Below are 23,319 nucleotides of genomic sequence, written 5' to 3'. Positions count from 1 at the left end.
GATGCGAGCACCGGTGCCAATGAGGGAGAAATCCTGTGATCACTTTCATTTCATAGATCGAAACGTATATACAGATCTCGTGTCTCCGCCTGATTGAAGCGAAAGGACTTTTCATATCTATCACCTCCCATGACCCCGAGAGAGGGAACGCCACGAACTCCAGCCCGCTATGCAACGCCTTTCGCAATGCTAACAGTGCACGCGCTAACAGACCCACCGATTGCCATAGTCTACTCGTCATCTTCTTCGACTTCTGCGGTCTGCATGTGTTTGTCAGTATAGCTCGTCAAGTCCATGCGGGTGTGATGACTTACGTTATCGTGGAAGTTCTGCCCATCAGTCGTCGCAACAATCACACCGATCCGAATGACAAAATCGCCAAACCTCTCGCCATCCTTTCGTTCCAAAGCATACCTCTTGAGCAGAGGCTTCATGATCTCAAGGATCTCCTCCTCCTTGATCGATGACCGGTACAGCTTGTTCAGCCTGTTGCCGTGATAGCCACCACCCAAGTACATGTTGTAAGCACCAAACGCCTTGCCGACGAAAGCGACCTCAGCCAACCATGGTCGTGCGCAACCGTTAGGGCAACCAGTCATACGCATGACAATACTCTCCCGGCCAAGACCGTTCTCCTCAAGGGTACCCTCGAGCTTGGTGACAAGTTCCGGAAGGTAACGCTCAGACTCTGCCATGGCGAGACCACAGGTAGGGAAAGCGACGCAAGCGGAGGATGACAATCGGAGACCAGAGAAGTTGGTGTTGTCGAGCTTGTACTTCTTTAATAGCTCCTTCATCTGAGGAAGATCGGCATCCTTGATGTTGGAAAGGATAAGATGCTGGTTACCAGTGAGACGGAATTCACCCTTGTTGGCCTTGGCGATTGCTCGCAGACCAGTCTTCATGGGGAACTCAGCAGTGTCCTCAATGCGGCCATTCTCGATGAACATGGTGAAGTGGTTGTTGCCCGTTTCGTCCTTGAGCCAGCCAAATGTGTCCACGTTGCTGGCGAACTTGAATGGTCTTGGCTCCTCGAACTTGTACTCCAAAAGCTTCTCGACCTCATCCTTGAAGTTCTCCACGCCCATGCGGTCGATCGTGTACTTCAGACGAGCTTGCTTGCGGTTCTTGCGGTCTCCGTTGTCACGCTGTACGAGCATAATCTTCTCGCAGACAATGTGGACCTTGGACTTGTCGACGTACCCGAACATGCGACCGACTTGTGGGTAAGTCTTCTTCATGTTGTGAGTCGCACCCATACCACCACCAGCAAGAACGTTGAATCCGGCGAGGTCGCCCTTGTCGTCCTTGATGGCGATAAGACCGATGTCGTGAGCGTAGACATCAGTGTCGTTGTGAGGTGGGACAGCAATCGTGATCTTGAACTTTCGTGGCAGGTAGACTGGGCCGTACATGGGCTCCGGGTCGTCTAGGCGTCCGTTGAAGTTCTTGACGGCTTCACCGAAGACCTGGTAGTCCTTCTCGCCCTCCATGCCCTTGAGCCAGATCTCGTGATATGCGGAAGTGCTTGGAAGGAGCCAGTCGGAGATCCTCTTGGCAGCCTCGTGTGCTTGACCGTGGAGCTTGCTGGCCTCGGGAAGTGATGAGCACATCACGTTTCGGTTCACGTCACCGCAGGCAGCAATTGTGGTCATGAGAGCGCGGTTGATGGCTTGCATGGCTGGCTTGAGCTTGTCCTTGACGACACCGTGGAACTGGAATGTTTGTCTTGTAGTCAGCTTCATAGTCTCGTTGCCAAGACTCTGTGCAATGTCGTCCATCTGTACCCATTGGTCTGGCGTAGCGACACCACCTGGCAATCGGCAACGAATCATGAAGCTGTAGGCAGGCTCGAGACCTTGTGCCTTGCGTTCGTCACGAAGGTCGCGGTCGTCTTGCATGTACGTGCCGTGGAACTTGGTGAGTTGCTGGTCCGCTGCACTGATAGCCCCAGTGGAAGGATCCTCAAGACCCTCGACGATCGTGCCACGAAGGTACTCGGACTGAATCTTGATGTCTTCGTTTGTCATTGGCGGTGGCTCTTCTGGAAGACCCTCGACATTGCCGACACCGAGAGCGTCCCAGAGCTTAGGCTCCCACTCCTGGTAGCCAGTTTGGTAGCCGTCTGGATCTTGATCGTCACCAAGTCCGCAGTCGACGATCTGCTTTCCTCCGAGCGTAGCGAGGCGTGTGTAGAGATCCTTACCAGGCTTGTTGTAGTAGTGCTTGTCCTCCTTGCGCGGCCAGTAGTGCGAGTCACCGAGCGCAAAAACAGTGTAGTTGACGCCAGCCAGGTCGATGTCGGTAGAGTTCTTCACGGCTTCCCAGAAGTTGCGACCGTTCTGTGGAAACTCACCCTGACCAGCTGTGGATGAGATAAAGACAACGTTCTCTTCGGTGCCGAGATCCTCGATCGGGTAGTCGTCCATTGCCATGGCGTATGTCTTGAGGCCACGGGCCTTACCGCGGTTGGCAAGACGCTTAGCAAGGTTCTCGGCATTTCCACCATCTGAAGCGAAGAGGACAGTCATCGGAGCGCCTTGAAGACCCTCGAGAAGTGCCTCGTAGGCGCCCTTGGCCTTCCTCTTCTGCACCTTTCGGACTTCAGAGCCATACGACTCGGAGAGGTTCGAGTGGAATTGTGGATGTCTCCTCATCAGCTGGGTGAGCTTGTTGTCTCTTGCCAGGAACTCCTTCAGCTCTTCCTTGATACGCTCTGAGTCAAGCTTGAAATTCTCCTCGTTGCGGTTCTCAGCCTGTGGATCCCACCTGTACAGTGGCCAGTATCCAAGATCGACAGCCTTCTTCGTCTCTTGCAGAACCTTGATCGGGTTGTCGTTCTCGGACTCGTAGGGCAGGTAAGCAAGCACCACAGATGGTCCGTTGAACTGCTCGGCTTCCATCATGGCTTGCAGCACCTGCGTATAACTGCTGTACACCGCAGTGCTTGCAACATACGCATTGCCGAAGTTCATGGCGTAAAGGCCAATGTCCTTCTTTCTCCGAGCAGCATCGGCTGCAGCACGCTCGCTGTATGGTGTGGAATCGACAATGAGCATGTTGACATTCTCGCCGCTGGCCAGGACGTGGTGAACACCGCTGTTGCCCAGATCGTATGCCCATGCATCACTACCAACAAGCCACTGCGACTCCTTGAAGAATAGGCCCTTCGAGCTGAGTAGCTTGTACGCAGCTGGAGAGCCATCGTTGGAAAGTCTGGCCACAACTTCTGGTGCGATCTTGTTCGCCTTCTCCTTCTCTTCAGCAACAAGTGCCCAGTCTGACAACCACTTTTGTGGCGCGTCTGTGGTGAAGTCTCGAGTCTTGGCCGCGGCCTGCACCTCTGATACGAATCTCTTCCGGTGCTCTTTTCTCGCGATCAAAGAGCCAAAGCCGAATTCCGGGCTTGCGCGAATCTGATCGGTGATGCCGGTGTTGCTGGACTTGAGCGCGTTTGCAATGTAGAGTCTTTGATCAAAAAGCTGATCGAGAATCTTCATGTATGCGTTCTCCAGCGCAGGCTGCTTCGCCGCTAGCTCTTTCTGCCTCTCTGGACCATCGTGTGCGCCGATTTCGAGGTTCTGGATGGGAGATTGTGCGGTGAGATTCTGGAAAATGCCGCTAAGTGCCTGTGTCACAGTTGAGCCCTCAATGTATCCCAACTGGTAGCCAACGATAGTTGGAGCTGGTCCATCAGAACTGGACTTCAGAGACATGAGAAGGTCAAGAAAGACTGGTCCCCACTTGGTAGTCTTGCGCTTGATTTGCTCAAGAACGGCAATCCGCTTGACGCTCCTTGGCAGCGCTTCTATCAGGCGCTCTGTGAGCCAAGGTCTGTACAGTACAGGTGTTATTAGGCCAACGTTGTAGAAGAAGTCCTTGGAAGCAGCAGCATCGAATTCCGCGCTGAAAAGACCTGGATCGCTGCCAAAAAGGAAAAGTACATTGGTCGCGTTCGCGGGTCCGGTGTAGTTGAAAGCGCTGTACTGTCTCCCAGTCTGCGATTTGATGTCTGACCAGATGCTCTTGCAGATAGTGTCAACATCTTCAGACTGCACAGGTCTTGGCTCAGACTCTACTGTTGTTGCCGACTCCGCCTCCGACACGCCAGAGCTGCTGCCCTTTCGCTCTGAGGAGGAGTTGGAGGCAGTTGAAGGTTCCCGCGGGCTTGTGACGCCAGATGTGCCGTTGGTGGTTGGCACATTGGCGGCATTTGAGCTGCTGTTGAGCTCGATTCCGGGGGAAGGTCTTTGTGTTGTCCGGCCCTCGCTCACGTATATGTTCGCGTCATCGCTCTTCAGCGCCTGGTATTGCCGTGCCAGATCAACGGGCAACAGCTGAGACACGACTTCGCGCTGCTCTGGAGCAATGGGTCTATCCTGCGCGCTGTTCGATGCATCGAAGAAGTGGATTACACCTCGGCCACTTCGGAGTGCCAAGGCGTGTGCTGTCAATGCCAAATCTTGTGCCTCCTGCAGCGATGCACTCTGGATGAAGGCGAAGCCAGTGTTTCGGACACTCGTAATATCGGCATAGTCGGGGTAGCCGGTTGGCTGCAAGCTTACATGGAGCACGACTGGGTGCTGCGCAAGTTTGTATAAGTGTGGAATGCTCTTCACGAGTATGCCACTGTCTGTGGTAACGCTCGTGAGCTTGCCATGGCGAACCAGGCTATGCACACTGAGCAATGGGTCTGCATTATGGCGTGTTGGGATGACCTCCGGCGTGGCCTTGCAGATGATGCTCGACGCCTCTTTGCTCGCGTATGAAGTGAGGTGTTTCGAGAACTCGCTGCCGGTGGAGAGGGAGGATCGAACGTCGACAATGGCATCTGAAGACAGGTAGGCAATGCGGGCCACTGCGTTGGGTATATGTCAGCATGTCATACCGTCGTCGGCTGCGTCGTCGGATGGAACATCGGTGCAGAGCAACAGCCATTGTCTCTGCGCGTAGTGGGCTAGACGGTACTGACCTGCCTCGCCAGCTGTTTGGATGGAAGCCATTGTGGCTCTTGGGGAAGGTGTAGAGGACGTTACTGCATGCCCGCCTGAAACAAAAGACAAGTCACTGGTGGCAAGCAAGCGCGGACGGTCAGGAAATGTGTACATGTCATTCAAAGCACTCCAGAGCGCACTCGGCCCGCCAGACATGAGACATGGCAGATTTTCTGGCCGCTCGCCGTTGCAGTCACGTGCACGAGGTAAGCAGCGCGTATGAGTGGCACGGAGACGAGTCCTGATCACGCCATCGGCCGGAAATGCACCATCTGTGCACGCCCCCATGTGAAAGAGTGAAGACAAAGAGGCTCGAGGCGTTCGATCGTGCCGCTTTTTGCTTGCGGAGCCGCAGCATGATTACTATGCAGTATCTATACACGACCACTTCTATTGCACCAAATGGTCCGCAATGCTGTGCTTGTCGAAGATGTCGTGGTCGCTGACAACGCGCATACCACGTTGCTACTCCACACTTGACAGGGACCTCCCATGGCCGCCCGCAAAACCCTGGCCATGCCTGTCACAGCCCCATTTCCGCCGCTTCCTCGACACGAGGTTCGGTAATGGCAAAAACAACACCGTCAAGAAGTGTGTCACTCCTGCTTCGTTTGTCATAACATGGCATCGAAGACGACTTGCCATTCCGTGGCCTCCCTGGCTGACATTGTTCCTCTAGCGAACACTACCTCGCCAGTATGTACATGGAACATTGCCGCCATGCTCAAAATCACAGAATCAACAAAAATATCGCCGAGACGATGTTTCCACGCGGCAGCAAGACAAGCCGCCAACGGCGCGAAGAAAACTCCGACCGCAGGGGACCATAGATCAGTGGAGGTGGCATCCTGCCTACCTGTAGCCACCGTTGACCGCGGAGTAGCCCTGAAGCGGAATGTACTCATCATCCCCCAAGCCCTCGCGCTCCACACCATCGATATCGGCAAGAGCGTTTTCCAGCTGCTCCGCCAAACGAGGACTTCTTCTCAGGCCATCAGACGGAGCAGCTTGGGCATGTTCAGTCTCGACCGGCTCGTACCCGTCCACATCAGGCTCCATCGAAGCAGCAGTCCTCCTCCGCTTCCTGGTCTTCGGTCCAGGCGTCACACCCTCGACCTCCTTGCCCTTCTCCATGATACGCTTCTTCTCCTCGTTGCAGTTATTGTTTGACTGTTTCCGACGGTTGTACACCTCCGGGTTAGCAACGAGACCCTGGACACCGCGGCCTTCGACAACGTCCATCACCACTCGCTTGTTGTTGGCCATGATTCCGCATATCATGTTGATGCGCTTAGAGAATGTCAGGATGCGGTTGTCGGTGTAGCCTGCGTTGTCGCCACCTATTGCATACACTGCTGGTCCGCCCGCGTGGTAGTTGACGATCTCCTGGTACAGAGCGCGGAGTCGGGCAGTGACTTGCTGGTCGGTGTAGCCTTTCTCGAGCTCGGCCTTTTCGTTGAGGTATGTCTGCTGCCGAAGTGCCCAGACACTGCCATCATTCGCCTCCGACTGCACGACATTGACAGCTTGCAGAAGTCGCTCCACCCAAAGGTTCTCTTGACCTGCGAACCGGTGGTAGTCGTCATTGCAGAGGTTTCGACCTGGAATTAGCGGGCTCACAATCTGTCTCGCGGTGGCAATGTCTGGCACTGACGGATCCAGGACATAAGTGTGCGGTTGCTGACCGGCCAATCTCCGAATGTGTTTGTCTGCGCAACGTGAACAGCGGCCCTCGCTCTTGGTCAGTCGGTACCGTTTGCCACAATCAAGACAGCGCGGGTTCTCGTGCGGCGTTGAGCCGTCGCGAGCTCTGCCCTTGCCCTTTGGCCGTCGACTACCAGCATCAGAATACTCTGGATCGGGAGAGGCTTCAGGGCCTGGGCTGTACTGATGAATTATGCCTGGACTGTCCTGCTCAACATCACGGACAACATAGCCCTGCTGGACCTGGCTGTATTGACCGTGTATCGGCCGCTGCGTGAACCGCTGCTGATGCGAAGCGTACTGCTGATGTTCAGCCTCGATAGAATGCACAGGGCTACTGTACGGATTGTTCTGTGTCATGTTGTGCCCCGTCATGAAAGTTTGCTGCATCTGAGGTGTGCGCAAAGAAGCTGGCACTTGGTTCGACCAGGACGGCGGGCTGTAGTGACCTTCTGGCGCACGACCGAGATTCGGGATGTGGTGCATGTTGGGAGATAGATTCTGCACCTGAGATCTGGCGGAGGCTGCAGTTCTTTGAAATGACTGGCTAGTGAGATCGTGATCGAATTGTGATCGATCGACTTGGAGGCCGAAGTGCGGGCTGTGGCTCGATCCGGGAGGTATTGTATGGTGTTGAACAGATTCCGATGGAGGCTTTTCGGGGAGTACAGCAATGGCTTGCGTGCCTTCGTCGTCGTGGCTCGGGAAGTCCCTGAGCAAGTTATCCCAGTCAACATCGTCAAGTGCGGGCTGCGGGTTTACACCCACACTCGCCGACACCTGGCCTGCGCCATCACCACTCTGCGCATCAAGCTGCAGCAGCGCAGGGTCAATATATTGATTCTGATCGTCCTGGGCAAAGCCCGCCATAAGATCGGGTGCCGCAAAGCCCTTGGTGAAGTCGAATTGGTCGAAGAAGGTGAAGTTATTATTGGACATGGAGTGAGCGACTGACGGTGACGGTGGAGGTAGAAATTACCCGTATCAGGAGCGAGTGCGATTTGTTGTAATGATAAGGGCGAATGAAGTCGCAGCAAGAAGAAATGTGCCATGATGTGGTGAATGCGGCGACGGTTTGCCAGTGGGGAATGATGCGAACTGGTGATGCGCCGTGACTGCTGCGCTTCATTGCCATGGCCGCTTGGATGCGGCGCGGTTGGTTGTGAAGGGGGATTGGGGTGGTGATCAGGGCGGTGTAAGAGCGCCTGGAGCCGGGGATGGGTAAGGGGATTATGGTAGAAGGCCACGAGGCTGGGAAAGAGGACGGCCACGAGGCGCAATGTCACCTACCAATATCTATGACGGTCGATGTATCGGCGCCTTCCAGCATACATCAGTAAGACTTACCATCATGATGCTTAGCCTTCTTCCTCGGCGGCTTCACCTTCGCCTTCTTAACAGGCTTAACCTCTGGCTCCTCCAACACTGTTCTCTTCCTCACCTTCGTCGGCATCCGTACCGCTGCTTTCGACTTCGGCCTTCTTTCTTTCTCACCGACCGGCGGAGCCTGCGCCTTAGCCCCTGCCGCCTTCTCCTCTCTCGGCCTCACCCAAATCCTCACCTTCACTTTCCTCCTCACCCTAACATCCGCAACCCTCGGATCCCCCACCACTTCCACAGCCCCTAGAACCCCACTCCTAATCATCAACACCTCCTTCCTCCACCTCTCCACCCTCCGCCCCCAGATCCTCTCGCCCCTACTTAACGCTTGCCTGGTCTCCTCATGGCACTTGCCGATGAAATCAACTTTCCCCTCGCCTCTGAGTCGCTGCAACGCGACCACCTCCGCATCGCATAGATGGCAGACATAATGATCCGGGAGTTCTTCCTCGGAAAGGGGAAGGCCCATGCAGACGTTGTGTTGCCAGTGCTCGGTGGCGCCGGAGCAGACGTCGCACATGATCTCGGGGGAAGTGTTGCCAGCTGAGTCGAGGGGTGGTGTCGAGGAGCCGCAGATACAGGTTGAGATCCAGGGGTCTTCGTCTTCGGATTCTGGGTCTGATACTGAGTCCGGGTTGGCGGATGGGATCTGTGTAGGTTTCGCTCCAGGTGCGGGAACGTGGTTTTGGGCGGCCATGTAGTGCTGATCGTGAAGGGAAGGAAATGTGGGAAAGCGTGTACTAGACGTCGTTCACGAGGTGGATTGGCACGAGGAGTGGATGTTGTTTGCTACGTATGCTCAACTGTAGTAAGGACTCGTGACAGCCAGAAGGTACACCGGCGAAGCTTCATTCACATGTGCGCCTAGTCCACCTAGCACTCAACCACTAGATCCCTAAACGTCACCTCCAGCCCCTCGTTCAAATCGCCCTCTGTATACGTCGGCTTTGCAGCATAGACTCCCACCCACACCTCCGCGTCCTCGTCACTTCTTCCCTCCAAGAACGCCCAAGTCACTTTTCTTAGCGGGTACTGTCCCTCTTCTGTCTTGGTGTATACCCACGCCTCATTTGTGTTCCTCTCTAGCAGAAAGCTACCAGCCGTGCTACCTTCCGGTCTGACAGGACTCAGACTCCAGTCTGAGAAAGCATATGTCGCTACAGTGCCGAACTGCGGCGCTCCAAGGTAGTATTCAATGCCGGTTTTGATCCACTTGTTTGATTCTCGACCGTTCTTGTGAGAGCCATGGTGCTTCGAACTGGAAGGAAGGACAACTGCGATTCCACCTTGATCGTACTGCGTCTTCCAATAGGCATCTATGGTCACCGAGATGCGTTGGAAGTCAGCAGTCTTGCAGACTTTGTATACGTAGGGTGCTGTAAAGCTGTCGGCCGTGACATTGGGTCGCCAGATATCTGTTGCTGGAGGGGTGGTGATAGTGAAGGTTGTCGAGTTAACGTCGTGGACAACTGGATTGTTCAACGTCTTCCAGTGGGAATTGCGTTCTGTGCTGTGGGCAAGCGTTGTGGTCATGAGAGCGCTGCCCACAAGGGCCAGATATGAAAGGTGAAGCATGGTGGCGATACCTGAGGGATGGAATCGAAGTGGTCAACAAGAGGTCAGAGTCTGGACGTGATGTTGCATAGCCCCATGCACGATGGCGGCATCGTGTGATGCAGAGGCAGGATATGACGAAAGCCAATGGCGGCTCTAGCTTCCAGAAGAGGAAAGTAGGTCAACGTCGGGGCATGTCGCCCCGAATCCTCCTTGAAATGTGAAGACTCACTGATGCACCGAGAAAGAAAGGCCGTCCAGCAAAGCCTTGTAGCAGTAGGTCCAATTCTGACAACGACCCCTGCTCCTCCTCGCGGGCGTACACAGATTGATTCCATCATCGACAGAGTCCTAGCGAAGCATATAGCCGGGCAACATCGATTCCCTTTCCTCCTTCTCGTCCGCTCTGGCTTTTTCAAGATCGTCCAGCGTAAGGCGAGGATGGTACAGCACTGCCAGACCTCCTGAGATGGCAACGTGTGTTTCCTCGCTTGCCATCGTCATGGCCTCCTTCAGCCTTTCCGCTCTCCATGAGGGGTAGTCTACCTCATTGTGCGGGCATGCTTGCTTCGGTAAATGCCCACTCGACTGCCCGTACGCCGCCTTGACAAAGCTATTCCCGTCTCTCTCGATGTGAGCGTCAATGAGTGGCCCGACAGCTGCTAGAAGCGACAAGGACAGCAACTCCCGATCATCCTGAGCAGCTGCAGCTTCGCCAAGTGTGAAGTGTGCAAACCTTCGGGGGCCGTCCGAACTTTCAACGTATCTTGCCACGTCGCTCGGCTTCATGCTCTTGTGAGATTTCAGTGCCCCTACAATATCGTGCAAGAGCTGGCTGCAGTCGATCCAAAAACCCGCGTAGTTGAAATTCAAATTTGGTTCATCTTGCTTGAAGGATGACATGAAGGTTGCAAGAAGTTCTGACACGCTGTACGTCTTTGACTGCGACGCTTGTCCCTTGCCTTTGGCTTCTTGAGTCGCTTCTTCTGCTGAGGTGACCTGATGCAGAAGGATCTGCACGAGCTTGGTTGTTGGGAGAGAGACGAAGCTTTTGCCGTCACCATGAAGGGCTGCGAGAAGTCTCGAGGTAAAATCGGCTCCCACGCGGACTGGCCTGCCGTTGCGCAGTGGATCAGGCGCCGCGGGCGTGCCAGTATGAGCTGCGATGTAGATCCCGGCGCTCGTTTCGAAAGATCTCAGCAACCCTGAAAGTGTTGTAGTTCTTGTGCTGCCAGGGGCGAAAGAGCTCCCACTAGGTTGAGACTGAATCAAGAACTCCATGTCTGGCCAATTCAGGTTTGCGTATCCGACATGACGGGCAGCTTTGTAGAGAAACGCCATCGCATGTACCATAATGTTATCGTTGCAGGACCGGACGCCCTCCTCAAGCATGAGCAGCTTGATAGAAATAGCCGAGCTCCCAGCGCACGTTGGGAGTTGATCCTCCAAGCCACGAGTCCAGTTGTTGACGTTTTCCCTCATGACTTGCATCTGCGCCTTAAACTTCGCGGAGTGCATCTTACCAGAACGTAGGGCGCTGTGATCAGACTCAGAAACCTTCATGGCTTTGTGCGTGCTTCTAGAGGCACCCAAAAACCACTGTATGGCATGCTTAGCTCCAAGTATCTCAGCAAGATGGGACTTGAAGTACTCGTGGATCTGTTCATGCGTTGTCTGGCACATGGATGCTGCTTGTTTGAGTGTATCCATACCCATAGACTTCTTCATCCCTGGGATATCAAACACGTCCATGTAAGTCTGGGTGGCCACAACATGCCAAGTTCGTCGCTGACCGGAACTTGCGACATCGACAAAGGCAGAGATGAAGTCGTCGAAACGATCTTGAGTCTGCAACTTTCCGAACAGAAAGAAACAGTTGGAGTATATAGTCTCAGCCAATGGATGGGATCGACTCCACTGAGCGAGACAGTCATGCGATATGTTTTCTTTTTGAGATCCCTTCCGGTCCTTAGGCTGGAAATGCCTCATCTGAGCAGCGTGATATCTGACGGTGAGAGCTCCCGGCCCACACAACAGCTCGGTAACATTCTGACCGGCGTCGAAAGTGAGGTTTTCCTTGTTGTATCCTTCGTTGACAATGAGAACGCACTTGTCTCCAGGGTACCACACCACGTCGAGATGCAGGAAGTTCAGGATATCTTCGTACGTCGCGAGCTCTTGGTTGAGCACCGCAAACTCATCGTCGAGACACCGCATCAGCCCAAAGCCTGCATCAGTGGTTATACTGGCTGCCAGGAAACTGAAATTTCCATCCATGTACTGTACCCAGGCATCTCGGATCATAGCACGAGCATCTCCCAGATCGTGTAAGTGACAGCACAAGGCAAAGAGTCGGTCGTCCTTTTGCTTCTCTAGCTTGAAGCTTGCCTTTGAAAGATCAAGGGGAGCATGATTATGTATATACGAGGTGGCAGTGGTCTCGTTATTGATCGTAGCAGAGTCGCGTGATGTCGAGTGGTCGAAGGTGTTGCGCTCAGGCTCTGGAGAGGAGCTGATACGCTTAGTGCTTGTGGGTGACGTGTCGCGATATTGGTCGACAGCATGCTGATCTGTTCGATGCTGATGTGACGTACTGAGAACATCGTGGACTTGCTGTAGGACGCCGATGAAATGTTGGTGCGCTATGTCTTCGTCCAAAAGCGCGCTGAACCTTTTCATCGACCTCCTGGCATACTTGTCCGCGGAGCTCTGCCTGCCGACAATGACGTCCTTCGCTGTTGTCATGATACCAGCAGGAATACCGACGAGAGGGCGAGCGGCGATGATGGCTTGTGCTAGGGGCACAAGTTCTGCTGCACGTACCTCGAAGATCGTGTCTTTCGCATATTGGCCCCAATCCCTTTGCCCGCGTAGCGATCGTACGAGCCGAGTTACATCGCATTGTCTGTTCGCAGTCTCGACCAACCATGTGATTAGCTTGTCTGTGTTGGCTTTGTAGCGCTGATATCGACCATTGATTCGCGGTCTAGCCGTCGCTGTGCTGTCACCATCAGTGCAGTCAATGGTGGACAGCCCTAACGGCACCGACAGAGAATGCGACATATCGTGGAAAGGCAGGTCGAACAGACAAGGCTTGCTGGGTTGAAGTCTGCGGCATTGGTGGCTAGAAATGTTTGGAGCAGCTCACAAGAGATCGACGGGAATTGCCGAGAAAGGTGTCTCGGACGGCCCACCGCAACACCCGAATCTTGTTGATCTCGGGGTTCATTGGCGAGTCGCTCGTTGTGAGAAGTGAATACCTTTGTGTCGGCATTATGACCACTGTAGCCTTGTTCACTCCCGACCTTTGTTGTTAGTCATTATCAGGCCAGGGCTGCCACACAAGACACTGCGAGCCATACAGAGGGTCAAGCTGGCTGCAGTAGCCATATCGAAGGGCCATGGAGATCCAGATCCGGTGATCTTCTTGACTGGCACATCAGTTGATGTCCAGGCCAGAGGGAGTTGGCGTTATACTAAGCAGAATGCTGCATATACGTAATGAAGTTGGAGGCAGTACTCTGTCGTGCTCGTTCTACGTCCTTTTCATATTACCAATGTGTTTGCTCAATAGGTAGGACCCATGTGTGGAACTAGTCGTGGCTGGTTCAAGTCCGTTCGCTCGTAGATCCAGAGGTCTGAAAGGGTGTCAAGTCTTTGTCCGAATTGATCCATCGTGTCGATTTCCCGGAGCCTCAAAGCAGGTCATATTTTCCTTTACAACAGCATAATATCCCGGCATCGATGTATGTATCTTCATAGAGCATGTCGACAAGGGCAGTCGCACTGGAGCTCTCCTGTGTGCTGGAAGGCAGTTCCGGAGGGACGAAGATCAGCCCCAAAGCTAGAGAACTCCCACTGATCTTTCGCATCATGTCGTCGCTGTGATACCGGGCCAACATTGTCAAACGATGGAAAATATGGTGCGAGATGAGGTGGGCAAGAAGTGTGAAAGTTGGCCTCAAATAGATTAGCGTGTGCACGGTGACGGGTCGCTTACTGGGCGATTGATGGCCTATCACTATGACATGGTAGATGAGACAGCGATGCTGTACAAGATACAGCGAGATCACGAGCATGATGGAACTACGGATACCGCAACTAATGAACACAATTGACGTGGGGCTGATCAAAGGCGCTGTCAGCCTGTACAACCGCTTCATGACCCACACCTTCCCAGATTCACACCCAAACTGCACGCCTTCCGCCATCACTAGGCCCAGTCAACAGATCCTTGCGAAGCCATGTTCCGTGCCATGTGCTGCTATGCGCTGACACAACTTCACCACATCACCATGACGTGTTGGTCGAAATGTCCTCCAGCTCCATCACTAACCATGAAGCCAGGCACGACAGTCCCATGTCCATCTCCACTACCAACTTGATTGAGCTTTGCCAAGGTCAAAGCCGGGTGCGAGAGTGTGACAAGCTTGCCTGTGAACGCCACTTTGGTGCCAGCTGGCTTGAGTAGCAAGGCTCTGCTGGCATTACTCTTTAGCCAGTCTGCATGTTTCTTGCCAATGCTACGACGTAGACTCTTCGGGATGTGTCCACTCGATTGGTCGTTCGCGGCTTTCATGAATCGCTTTCCATCGTTCTTGATGGTCTTCTCCATCACGGACGCGATTGAGGGCCAGAATGATTGCTTCAAGACTTCAGGGTCTGCGAGATCACTCTGGAGTTGAAGAAGTGCACCCAATGCCACGTCATGTGGCCGCTCGTTGAGGCGTTCGGTGCCCATTTCGACGTCGAGAGAGGTAACTAGCCCGTCGTCGAAGACAAATGTGTTCGAGGAAATGATAGCATCGGCGACCTCCCCGCATAGCTGATGGCAATGGAGCATGAAGCCGTGATAATCGAAGTTCAAGATGGGTTCGTCTCGCCGAAACGAAGTCTGGAATACCGTCGGAAGTTCGACTGGACTGAACGATTCGCGTTGATTAGATGCGGTGTCGTTTCGGTTGATTTGCTTGCCCAATGTCTTATTATGCTTGTTGGTATGAGCTTTATCGTGAAGTATGATCTCCACAATTTTGCCCATCGAAGTCTGCACAGAGCTGGCTTTCTGCGCCGTAATGCTCTCGACGACCTTAGCACAAAACTCAGCACCGACTCTGATCGGGACTCCTTTGCCATACACGTCTACGACAGTCTCTCGGTTGAAGTGTCCATCGATGTCTGGTCTGAGCCCTGTGGCGACCTTGAAAGCCTCCAGATAACGGTCAAGCTGGCAGTCCGCCGCTAGCTTGGGCACGAGCGGACCAACAGAGGCTTGACTGGCAATCATGAATTCCATGTCAGGCCAGTCGCAAGGAATGATACCTAGTCGTCGGCCAGCTCTGTACAGGTAAGCCATTGAATGCAGTGGGAGGCTGGGATGGTTGGCATTGCAACATCCAGTCGAGAGCAGGGCTTCCTTGAGCATGAATGTTGAACCTCCTGCAAGTGTCGGCAGAACCGATTCCAAACCGGAAGTCCAGCGATTTACTGTCTTTTGGAAGTCCTTTTTTTGCTCGGTGAATCCTGCAGTACCACGAGCGGCACTGAAGTACGTGTCCTTGGGCATGTCTATCTGGCGCAAGGCTTTCCGAGCATCTTCAGCCACGCCGCTCATCCATTCTGGCCAACTATCCCCGGCGGGTGTGCGGCGCGATAGACCTTCAAAGAAAGCCTTGCTCGGCGCTTCGAGGTCCAAGCAGTCTTGTAGTGCTGCCTTCAGATAGCCAACGCCGATACTCTCACTACCCTCCAGTACATCGGAAATGTCCATATATGTCTGGCACGCAACGGTCGACCATGTCCAGATCTTTCCCTCCTTGAATCCGCGTTGCAAGCCTGCTATCATCTCGTTGAGACGTAACTCCGCGCCGCATTTGATCATGGTTCCAAGAGGGTTCTTCAGAAGAACTTTGGCGAAAGGATGAGTCTCGGACCACAAATTGATGGTCGCTCTATGGGCAGCAAATTCCTGTTTCTGTGATGCCGTAGAAAGATCCATCTGATGATTAATGTGATCTTGCAGCAGGAAGAAAGCTTGTGGGCACAACAGCTCAGAAAGATCTAGGCCGGCGACCCCTTCATTGAGTGGTGCGGTCTCATCATTGCTCATGACGAACATGATGCCTCGATCGTGGTCCGACTTAGCGCATCGTACACCCAGTGCATCAAGTACGTGCCGATATTCCGCAAGTTTCGGGTTGAGTGTAGTGAACTGATCATCAGCACATCTGAGTAAACCAAATGCGACCTCAGTCACCATACTTGCGTAAACGAGTGATACTTCTCCGCGAGAAAAGGATATCCAAGCTTCCTTCACAAGGATGCGCACGTCGTGCAAGTCTTGCAAGTGGCAGATGAGCGCGATATTGGCGTTCTCCTCCTTCTTGTCGAGTTTGAAAGTCGTTCGGGTGTAGTCATCGGCTGGCGCTTGTCCTGGGAAGGCCTTGCTCGGACCGACATGAATGACGGCCTGTGGCTCTTCGACTTGGAGTCTGGCGAAGGCATTCGTGGTGTCCTCCGTGGTGGCGACAGATTTCTTCTTCCGTTTATTAGATTTGGCTGGAGGTGCGGGTGCAGCGCCAGTCGACGCGCTTGGTTTCAGGATATCGTGGACTTGCTGTAGCACGGCGATAAAGTGCTTGTGTCCGTGATCACTTTCGGTGAGAGTGGAGTGGCGTCTCATCGAGTCCATGGCGTAGTCCGCGGCAACGTCCTGTCGCAATCGGATAACATCTCGAGTGGTCTCGAGGATGGTCAAAGGTGTGGGTATGGAAGGGTCAGCGTCCGCGATTGCTTGCGCAAGCCTGACCAATTCGGCTGTACGTAGTGTGATTACAGTAGAGCCTTTGGCGATCTTGCGTCTGTTGTCCGCTGTTTGAAGTGATGCTACAATGCTTGCGATGTCGCAGCAAGTACTCGCCGTCCTCGCTAGCCAGTCGAGGACGGTATCCGTGCTTTTCTTGTACCTCGCATAGCGTCCAGTAAATGCGACTGTTTGCGCCATATCTGGTCGGCTGTCGCTGATCCTCGCAATGTAAAGTGGTGCACAGTATAGAAGATGTCAGTACTGTATCCGCGTAAAGGGAGTTTTGAGTGGAAATATTGCGGTGCCGATTGAGCCTGAAGTACGAGCACTTCTGTTGAAGAGTGTGATGACTTTTGACTGGTTGCAAGGAAAGGAACCGAAGCCGAGCACATGCGTTATAACTTGCAAGTAAGTGAATGACAACTCGTATTCGGCCACGATGTGCAGCATTCCGGTAGACCACTCACTTGCCGCATGCGACACATAATCGAGACCAATCTGCTGTTCTCATCAGTAGTTCACCAATACCCATCATCGCGCTGCTTTGGCGAGATGTCCTCTCACCATCCGCATGGTGGACCATGCCGTGACGATGTGGACGCTGCTCGTGCTGGTTTCGCCATCGTAGCGTGACTATCCCATGATCTTATATTGACATTCAGCCTCCGCTCTTGCCTGAGATCGAATGCCAATCGCGTTTCCATTCATAAGGTCTTGTTTCATTGTCGTTCAGGGCAGGTAGCTTCGCGGCTCGGCGGATGCTCATCGCCCCCAGTGGAGCGGTGTACTCGAGCGAGTTGTCGGCACGTTATCCTTTGATGGCAGGGTCTTCGACGCTGCAGAGACGGCATATCACATCTTGGTGATAGGTAAAGCAGAGAGTAGTGAAAGTCGCGTCAACGCGTGAAGTCGAAGTTGAGCAGTCTTGGCGCGGTCACGAGATCCGTCTGCAGTGGTACTGTAGTGGAAACGATTGACAAAGCTATCTGTATTTGCACTCGGGTATCTCATCATCTACTGAGAGCGCATCAAGCGCAACTTTGACGCCAGCAATGCTTTTCTGCTATGCAAACAAACCCCAAAGTCCACATTCACGTCTTCGTTCGCCTACGAGCTTTCCATGTTCCGCAACTTCTCCTGCTCTTCTGGTTTCAAGGCACCAAAGATCCCTGCAAACTCTGGCTTCTGCGCTTGCTGTCTGAAGAAGTCCAGCAGATATGCCTGCGTCTCGTCATCTCTGCTGCGAGAGTACGCCGCACTATCCTCAGCTCCGTACGCCATGAGCTGAGACTTGCTCATGCCAGTGCCGAGGTCAAGGAAGTCATTTGAGTCGTCTTCCCAATCGCCACCCTCTTCCTCGTCATCATCCAGCTCTGCCGCGGCTGCTGCATCGATGCTGCGTGCGGCTCCAGACGCTGAAAGCAGTTCCTCCACGAGCACCTTCACGATCTTGAGCTGCGCCGAGACCACAGTGTATTGGTCCGGTTGTTGTCTCGCACGAGAGCGAGTCATGATGCGATCCGACTTTGGAATGATCATGTCCCCTTTGACCTGGATCTGAGCGATCCTGGGATCATGTAGCTCGTATAGTTTGGAGAGAGCCACGATACTACGAAATGTCAGCATCCTTCATGTGATATAGCCCATGGACAACTCACTTTTGGCGGATGTCATCGTAGCCCGCGAAGTTGATGGAGTTCTCCAACCACTTCGATATGACAATCTGGAGGCCGCTCTGATCTCCAACTTGCACATCTGCCAAGAAGCCAACCACTTCGTCGGCGGAAATCAGCGACAGGCGCGCAAACACCAAAATCAGACTTTGAATAAAGTGTGCTTGTGTAGCGGTAGCCAGGCGAGTCGCTACAGCTCGGAGTAGCTGCACAAGATATGGCCCGAGCCTATCCATCTGTTAGCATGCGTTGCGTATGTAGCGGGATATCTGCCCATACCTTGCCGAGCCAGCCTTCTCTACCAACTCTGCTGCAAGTCCTCCAACCTCGGCGGCACCGTGGTCATCGACCGCTGAACTCAATAGTCGATCAACGATGATGAGCACAACTTCGAGGCCTCCCTTGCCTTCTTGGTTTTGGAAGCTGAATACCTGTTCCGGATCGTGATGTAGCATGTGCTTCACGGCACAGGTCGCGCTCTTCAATAGTTCGTCGTCATCCGATCCCATCAACAGCCTGTTCAACCGAGGCATTACCGTGTTGACGAAGCCTTGGGGAAGTGGTTTTGAGCCGTTCTCCGCAAGCACTGATAGCATTTCGGCAGCCAGATTTGCGAGATCACTCTCCTCCGTGAGTGTAGCCATGTCGAATGCGCCGATAAGGGACGGAAGCACCTTCGTAGCGAGCTGAACATATGCGTCGCTGCCTCTCTCGGATATTTGACTTGCGATCTCCTCGAAAGTCTCCGTCACCAGCATAGCGATTTGAAAGTTGGCCGCGCCTTGACTTGCTACTGTGAACAAAAGGTCGATACCGCCGCCCGTCAAGCACGTTGTCGGGTCCAATAGGATAACATCCCGGAGCGTCTCGATGAGTGTTATAAGCAGATCGTCGCTGTCGGTAAGATCGCTGAGGTCCTGGGAGTTGAGGAATCCGGACAGTGCTGCGACGATGCCCGGCTGTCTTGGGAGAGTGATGCTGGAAGGCAGAGCTGCGAGGTAGTACTGAATAGCGCGAATGCACGACACCTTGACAATCTCAGACTGATCGTTGGAGATCGCTTGCAAGGACGCCTCCATGAATGAGGTCGCCACTTGCTGCAGCGCATCGCCTGACGTTCGTGTCAAGCTACCGGCAACAAGATATCCTCTTGCGCGAAGAAAGACAGGCTCTTCCAGGATGGCATGTTTGATGAAGTCCACATATCCGTTGGCTGACTCTGATCCGATCTGCCTCTCCACATCTTGAAAATCGCCAAGAAGCTGGTTTAGCAGGTACAGCGCAGCCTCTTTAGCCTTCCAGCCTGCGTTCTCAGCGTACAAGGTGCGAGTATAGGCAAGTAGTCCTTCGACGGTTACATTGTTTAGCCACTCTCCGAGTTTGATGACGAGATCACCACAAGCAGATCGTGGAGTGTAGTTGGCGGTTACATTGACCTCCTCGGACAGGAAGACGTTGATATCAATGTCCCACAGCCCTTCTTCCTCGTTTGTGATCTGTGCATAAGCTACTGCAATCTTCATGACCTCAGTGATCCAGGAGCCTGCTATGCTCTGTGACTGCTGTAACTGCTGCTCCAACTCCTTGCGAACTGGTGGAGCACGAAGGCAGGCTTGCATAAAGTCAAGCTCTTCCAGCACGAGGAAGTCCAAAGTGTAGGGTAGACCATCAGCATCTTCGAGCCGTCCCTGCAAGTCTTGCTCGATGTAAGAAGTGTGGTATTGCGATTGAAGAGTAAGCAATTCTTGCCATGTCGCCGAGAAAAGAGCTGGGCTATGTGGTGATAATGTCTGCGGGAAGATGTTGCGGACACGCATCAGTGCCTTCACGACCTGGAGCTTGAGTGCCACAAAGCCCCTGTAGGACTCGGAGGAATTGCTGTCGCCGCTAGACTGATGAGTCGCTGGATCTGCTGGAAGTGGCTTCTGAAGGATCTCAAGAAAGAACGGCACCCAACCTCCAAGAGCCTCCTCAGTAAAAGCCTTGACCGCGGCTTTGTGGTCTTCCATGAGCATTTCCAAAGTGTCGAAGCAGGACCGCAAAACGGCAACAGCCAGGGCGCGGATCGTCGGCCGCCTGTTCTCGTTGATAGCCGCATCGTAGACGGCCTTCACCAAATCTCGCGCAACTTTGAAGAACTGCTCTTCGGTAAAGCAGTCGTCGACGAGCTCGCTAAGGACTTTCAGAGCCCCATGTAGTTGCGAGTCCTCCCCGGTAGCCACAACGTTGAGCACTGTTGGGAGCAGATCTGGCCACTCGTCCGGAAAGTCTGCCGTCGCTATCTTGCTGACGACCAGACTGGCGGCACTCTTGATCTTCCGCTCATCGCGGCCACTCACAGCCAGCTCGAGAAGGCGCTGTCTGATCTGTGTTTTCTTTCCATCATCGGCGTATAGCTGTCCTTGGAACTCGTCAAATTGTGGTGACCAAGTGGCGAGTACAAATGTCTTCAAGTACAGCAACGCAGCCTGGCGGACATCAAGCGCGACGTCGTTGTGCGCACCAACACTGACCAGGCCGATAGGGAAGTCTGGATTGCCATACTGCTCCTTGAGCTGCGACTCGGCACTCTTCCGGGTTCCTTCCTGGGCGGAGGTGGTCTCAGTAAGCAGACGCACTAGCTGCTCCTCCATGGTGGCGGACATGGATGTGGCTAGTACCTAGTGCCTCAGTACCTCGTATAACATGGACCACCTGAAGTCGTTGAGTATACCGCGGTCGAGCTCAAGTACTGCAGGTGTCGTGATCGTAGGTGACTGTTCAAATTGTTGTGGTCTTTTGATCGGGAGTGACGATGATTTCAAACGCGAACAACACACGGTGTGGGGCTGTGGTCTGTGCCTCGGAAACGCGTCAATGGCCAGGACGGCGACTTCACTTTTGACTCTGCGTTCATTCACCACATCACATGCCTACTCACCAGCTGTGTCCTGCTCGTGAGGCTGATGCGAAGGCAATCATCTGATGCTCGGCAGCCTTCATATACCATGTGAGGCTCAAGACACGCCCACAGCACCATCACCGAAGAGAAGAGACAACCAGCATGAGGAAGGTGGCATTTGACCGCTGATTGTCAAAGAAAAGGCAACATCATCAAGATGGCAGACGACGCGCCGACCTACCGGACCTTTGTCACTAGCTTCACCGATTTCCTGACAGTGGCGGTTCACACCATCATTTACGAGCGTGGCATCTACCCACAGACATCTTTCTTATCAGCACGAAAGTACAACTTCGCCGTAAGACAGAGTCGCCACCCAAAGGTCTGCGAGTGGATCAATGATGCTGTGATTGCAGTCGAGAACGAGCTCTTGAAGAGTGCCGTGGACAGGGTGGCGGTTGTGATCTACAGCAAGGACAACAAGCCGCTGGAACGCTTCATGTTTGATGTGTCGCGCTTTCCAATCGTGCCAGTCGCCGAGCTAGATGTGCCATTGCAAAGGCTTGAGTCTGATGGCAGTAAAGCAAGCATTCTACCTACGGTTGATATGGAGGAACAATTCCGTGCCACCATGAGCAGGCTGTCAAATTGTGCCACTGACCTTGGAAAGCTGCCAAAGGGCTGTACGTTCACGATCGCCATCGAACTGAGAGGGGACGGGAAAGCACCGGTGGGTCATCCCCAGCCATGGGTGCCAGCCGAGGGTAAAACTAGGCAGGATAATGAAACAAGCAAGCACCACAAACAAGTCACACCCGTCAGATCGATCACAGCAGGCGACATGGTATTCGAGACTTGGATCGAGGAACTCCATAACAAGGAACCTGCGCTTCCCAGCAGTATACAGTCGGAGTGAACAGCTCGAACAGCCCGTCACTTTTCGAACTTTCGGCCTGTCCTCTCGCATGGGAAGCACATCTTCATTCTTGAGGGGCACCGAAGCCTGCATCAGCACAGTCAACGATGAACTTGACAGAGTCCGCGGCTAGTCTCGGACCACACGAGCTTTGCAAAATGCTATTCATGGCCGAACAGTTCAAGCTAGCCAGTCGCTGCATCAAACATAGCATAAGCACCTCGTAGGGAAGCGCCTCCTGCACTCTGCGCTACTGGAGCTTTTCCGTCATGCCACATGCGGTAGTACTCATACCCGGCAGACACCCATCCGAGCTCCTCGAACAGCTCGACGGCTTCACTGTTTCCACCCCAGACTTCTGCTGCAAGGCTTGCCTCGTTGGTAACTTCAGCTATCGACCATCTATTCGAAGCAGAGTTCGGCATTTCGACCTGCTTGATAGCCTCTGGTGTTGCTAACTTCATCGTGGCGGTCAGCACGGCCTTGGCAGACTCTTTATCGGAAGCATAAACCGGTCCTATCTTGATGCCGCCGGCGTATCGTCGAGCCACGGCCCATGCGCGCAGGTCTTCGAGATCGGCTGGATCTTCCCTCGTCACTAGTGCGACCCCGTGGATATCTTTGCGATTGAAGAGGTGCTCGTCCGACCACAAGGCTGGGCGTCGAAAGCCGGTATTAACCTCGTCGGACTGGGCGAGCAGACTCCGAGGCACCTTGCAAATGTTGATCAAACCGCCGGATGGGCTCGACTCTGCTATGGGGACTTTTGCTACCGACGGTCGTACCAGTTGCTTGACTTTGCCAAGAGGAGAGGACACAAATTTCCTGCGCTCGTCTACAGAAGTGTCAGTCTGCAGTCACGTTCCAGACTCGCAATCTCTTACACGTTGGCTTCTGTTCAGCAACACCATCAAGCCCTCTGATCTTGGTCCCACATCGGTCAAAGTCTGCCTCCGCTGCTTTTAAAAGTTTCCTCCCAAGACCTTTTCCACGATGCTTCTCGTCGATCACGAACATCGACACCCAGCCTGTCGACTTCGTGTTGATCACAGCGCTTACATGACCGACTGGCTTCCCAGAGGACTTTTCGATAAGCAGCAACATCACGTACCCGATGGATGGGTTCATGAGGGTATCGAGATCATAGTAGCCAACGCCCTGCAACGGACTCAGCTCCTTCGTGTTGGACGCACTGCGGATTCCGACTTTACCCAGCCAAGTGTCTGCATCGAACTCCACCACCAGTCTCTGAACTCATCTGTATTCTTCGCTGGTCGGATCTCGTACTCATTGTTTGACCAGAGGATAGGACCAGGAGCTGCCGCCATGATGATTGTACGACCCAGATGGGAGAAAAGGATGCGGCAATGAATCGTAATTCTTTCGGAGCCTGGGCAGCACTTCTTTTATCA

At 53.7% G+C, this 23,319-nt stretch overlaps 9 protein-coding genes across 9 annotated transcripts; 1 reads left to right on the top strand and 8 right to left on the bottom strand.

Moving 5' to 3' along the window:
- Positions 1-230: 230 nt before the first annotated feature.
- On the bottom strand, positions 231-5,282 carry CLAFUR5_11330 (Sulfite reductase [NADPH] subunit beta; the record flags this gene model as incomplete). Its single annotated transcript, XM_047910478.1, has 3 exons — positions 231-260; positions 315-4,858; positions 4,973-5,282. 3 exons carry the CDS (start codon positions 5,280-5,282, stop codon positions 231-233), a joined length of 4,884 nt encoding a protein of 1,627 aa, XP_047764962.1.
- Positions 5,283-5,846: 564 nt separating this feature from the next.
- On the bottom strand, positions 5,847-7,637 carry CLAFUR5_11329 (uncharacterized protein; the record flags this gene model as incomplete). Its single annotated transcript, XM_047910477.1, has 1 exon — positions 5,847-7,637. The coding sequence occupies one exon, from the start codon at positions 7,635-7,637 to the stop codon at positions 5,847-5,849; it is 1,791 nt and encodes a 596-aa protein (XP_047765409.1).
- Positions 7,638-8,031: 394 nt separating this feature from the next.
- On the bottom strand, positions 8,032-8,775 carry CLAFUR5_11328 (uncharacterized protein; the record flags this gene model as incomplete). The annotated part of the gene is made up of 1 exon (XM_047910476.1): positions 8,032-8,775. The coding sequence occupies one exon, from the start codon at positions 8,773-8,775 to the stop codon at positions 8,032-8,034; it is 744 nt and encodes a 247-aa protein (XP_047765410.1).
- Positions 8,776-8,951: 176 nt separating this feature from the next.
- CLAFUR5_11327 (uncharacterized protein) lies at positions 8,952-9,653 on the bottom strand (the record flags this gene model as incomplete). Its single annotated transcript, XM_047910475.1, has 1 exon — positions 8,952-9,653. One exon carries the CDS (start codon positions 9,651-9,653, stop codon positions 8,952-8,954), a length of 702 nt encoding a protein of 233 aa, XP_047765773.1.
- Positions 9,654-9,983: 330 nt separating this feature from the next.
- Positions 9,984-12,695, bottom strand: CLAFUR5_11326 (uncharacterized protein; the record flags this gene model as incomplete). The annotated part of the gene is made up of 1 exon (XM_047910474.1): positions 9,984-12,695. The coding sequence occupies one exon, from the start codon at positions 12,693-12,695 to the stop codon at positions 9,984-9,986; it is 2,712 nt and encodes a 903-aa protein (XP_047765417.1).
- A 1,219-nt stretch (positions 12,696-13,914) lies between these two features.
- CLAFUR5_11325 (uncharacterized protein) lies at positions 13,915-16,635 on the bottom strand (the record flags this gene model as incomplete). The annotated part of the gene is made up of 1 exon (XM_047910473.1): positions 13,915-16,635. The coding sequence occupies one exon, from the start codon at positions 16,633-16,635 to the stop codon at positions 13,915-13,917; it is 2,721 nt and encodes a 906-aa protein (XP_047765415.1).
- A 909-nt stretch (positions 16,636-17,544) lies between these two features.
- CLAFUR5_11324 (Importin subunit beta-5) lies at positions 17,545-20,755 on the bottom strand (the record flags this gene model as incomplete). The annotated part of the gene is made up of 3 exons (XM_047910472.1): positions 17,545-18,046; positions 18,096-18,338; positions 18,390-20,755. 3 exons carry the CDS (start codon positions 20,753-20,755, stop codon positions 17,545-17,547), a joined length of 3,111 nt encoding a protein of 1,036 aa, XP_047765416.1.
- Positions 20,756-21,208: 453 nt separating this feature from the next.
- Positions 21,209-21,907, top strand: CLAFUR5_11323 (DNA polymerase zeta processivity subunit; the record flags this gene model as incomplete). The annotated part of the gene is made up of 1 exon (XM_047910471.1): positions 21,209-21,907. One exon carries the CDS (start codon positions 21,209-21,211, stop codon positions 21,905-21,907), a length of 699 nt encoding a protein of 232 aa, XP_047765413.1.
- Positions 21,908-22,092: 185 nt separating this feature from the next.
- Positions 22,093-23,235, bottom strand: CLAFUR5_11322 (uncharacterized protein; the record flags this gene model as incomplete). Its single annotated transcript, XM_047910470.1, has 3 exons — positions 22,093-22,742; positions 22,792-23,065; positions 23,119-23,235. The coding sequence occupies 3 exons, from the start codon at positions 23,233-23,235 to the stop codon at positions 22,093-22,095; spliced, it is 1,041 nt and encodes a 346-aa protein (XP_047765414.1).
- Positions 23,236-23,319: the final 84 nt, after the last annotated feature.

The sequence above is a fragment of the Fulvia fulva genome, chromosome 8 (genome assembly GCF_020509005.1).
Source record: "Fulvia fulva chromosome 8, complete sequence".
NCBI lineage: Eukaryota > Fungi > Ascomycota > Dothideomycetes > Mycosphaerellales > Mycosphaerellaceae > Fulvia > Fulvia fulva.
The sequence above is the reverse complement of the archived record's forward strand: the minus strand, read 5'-3'. Positions and strand labels throughout refer to the sequence as shown.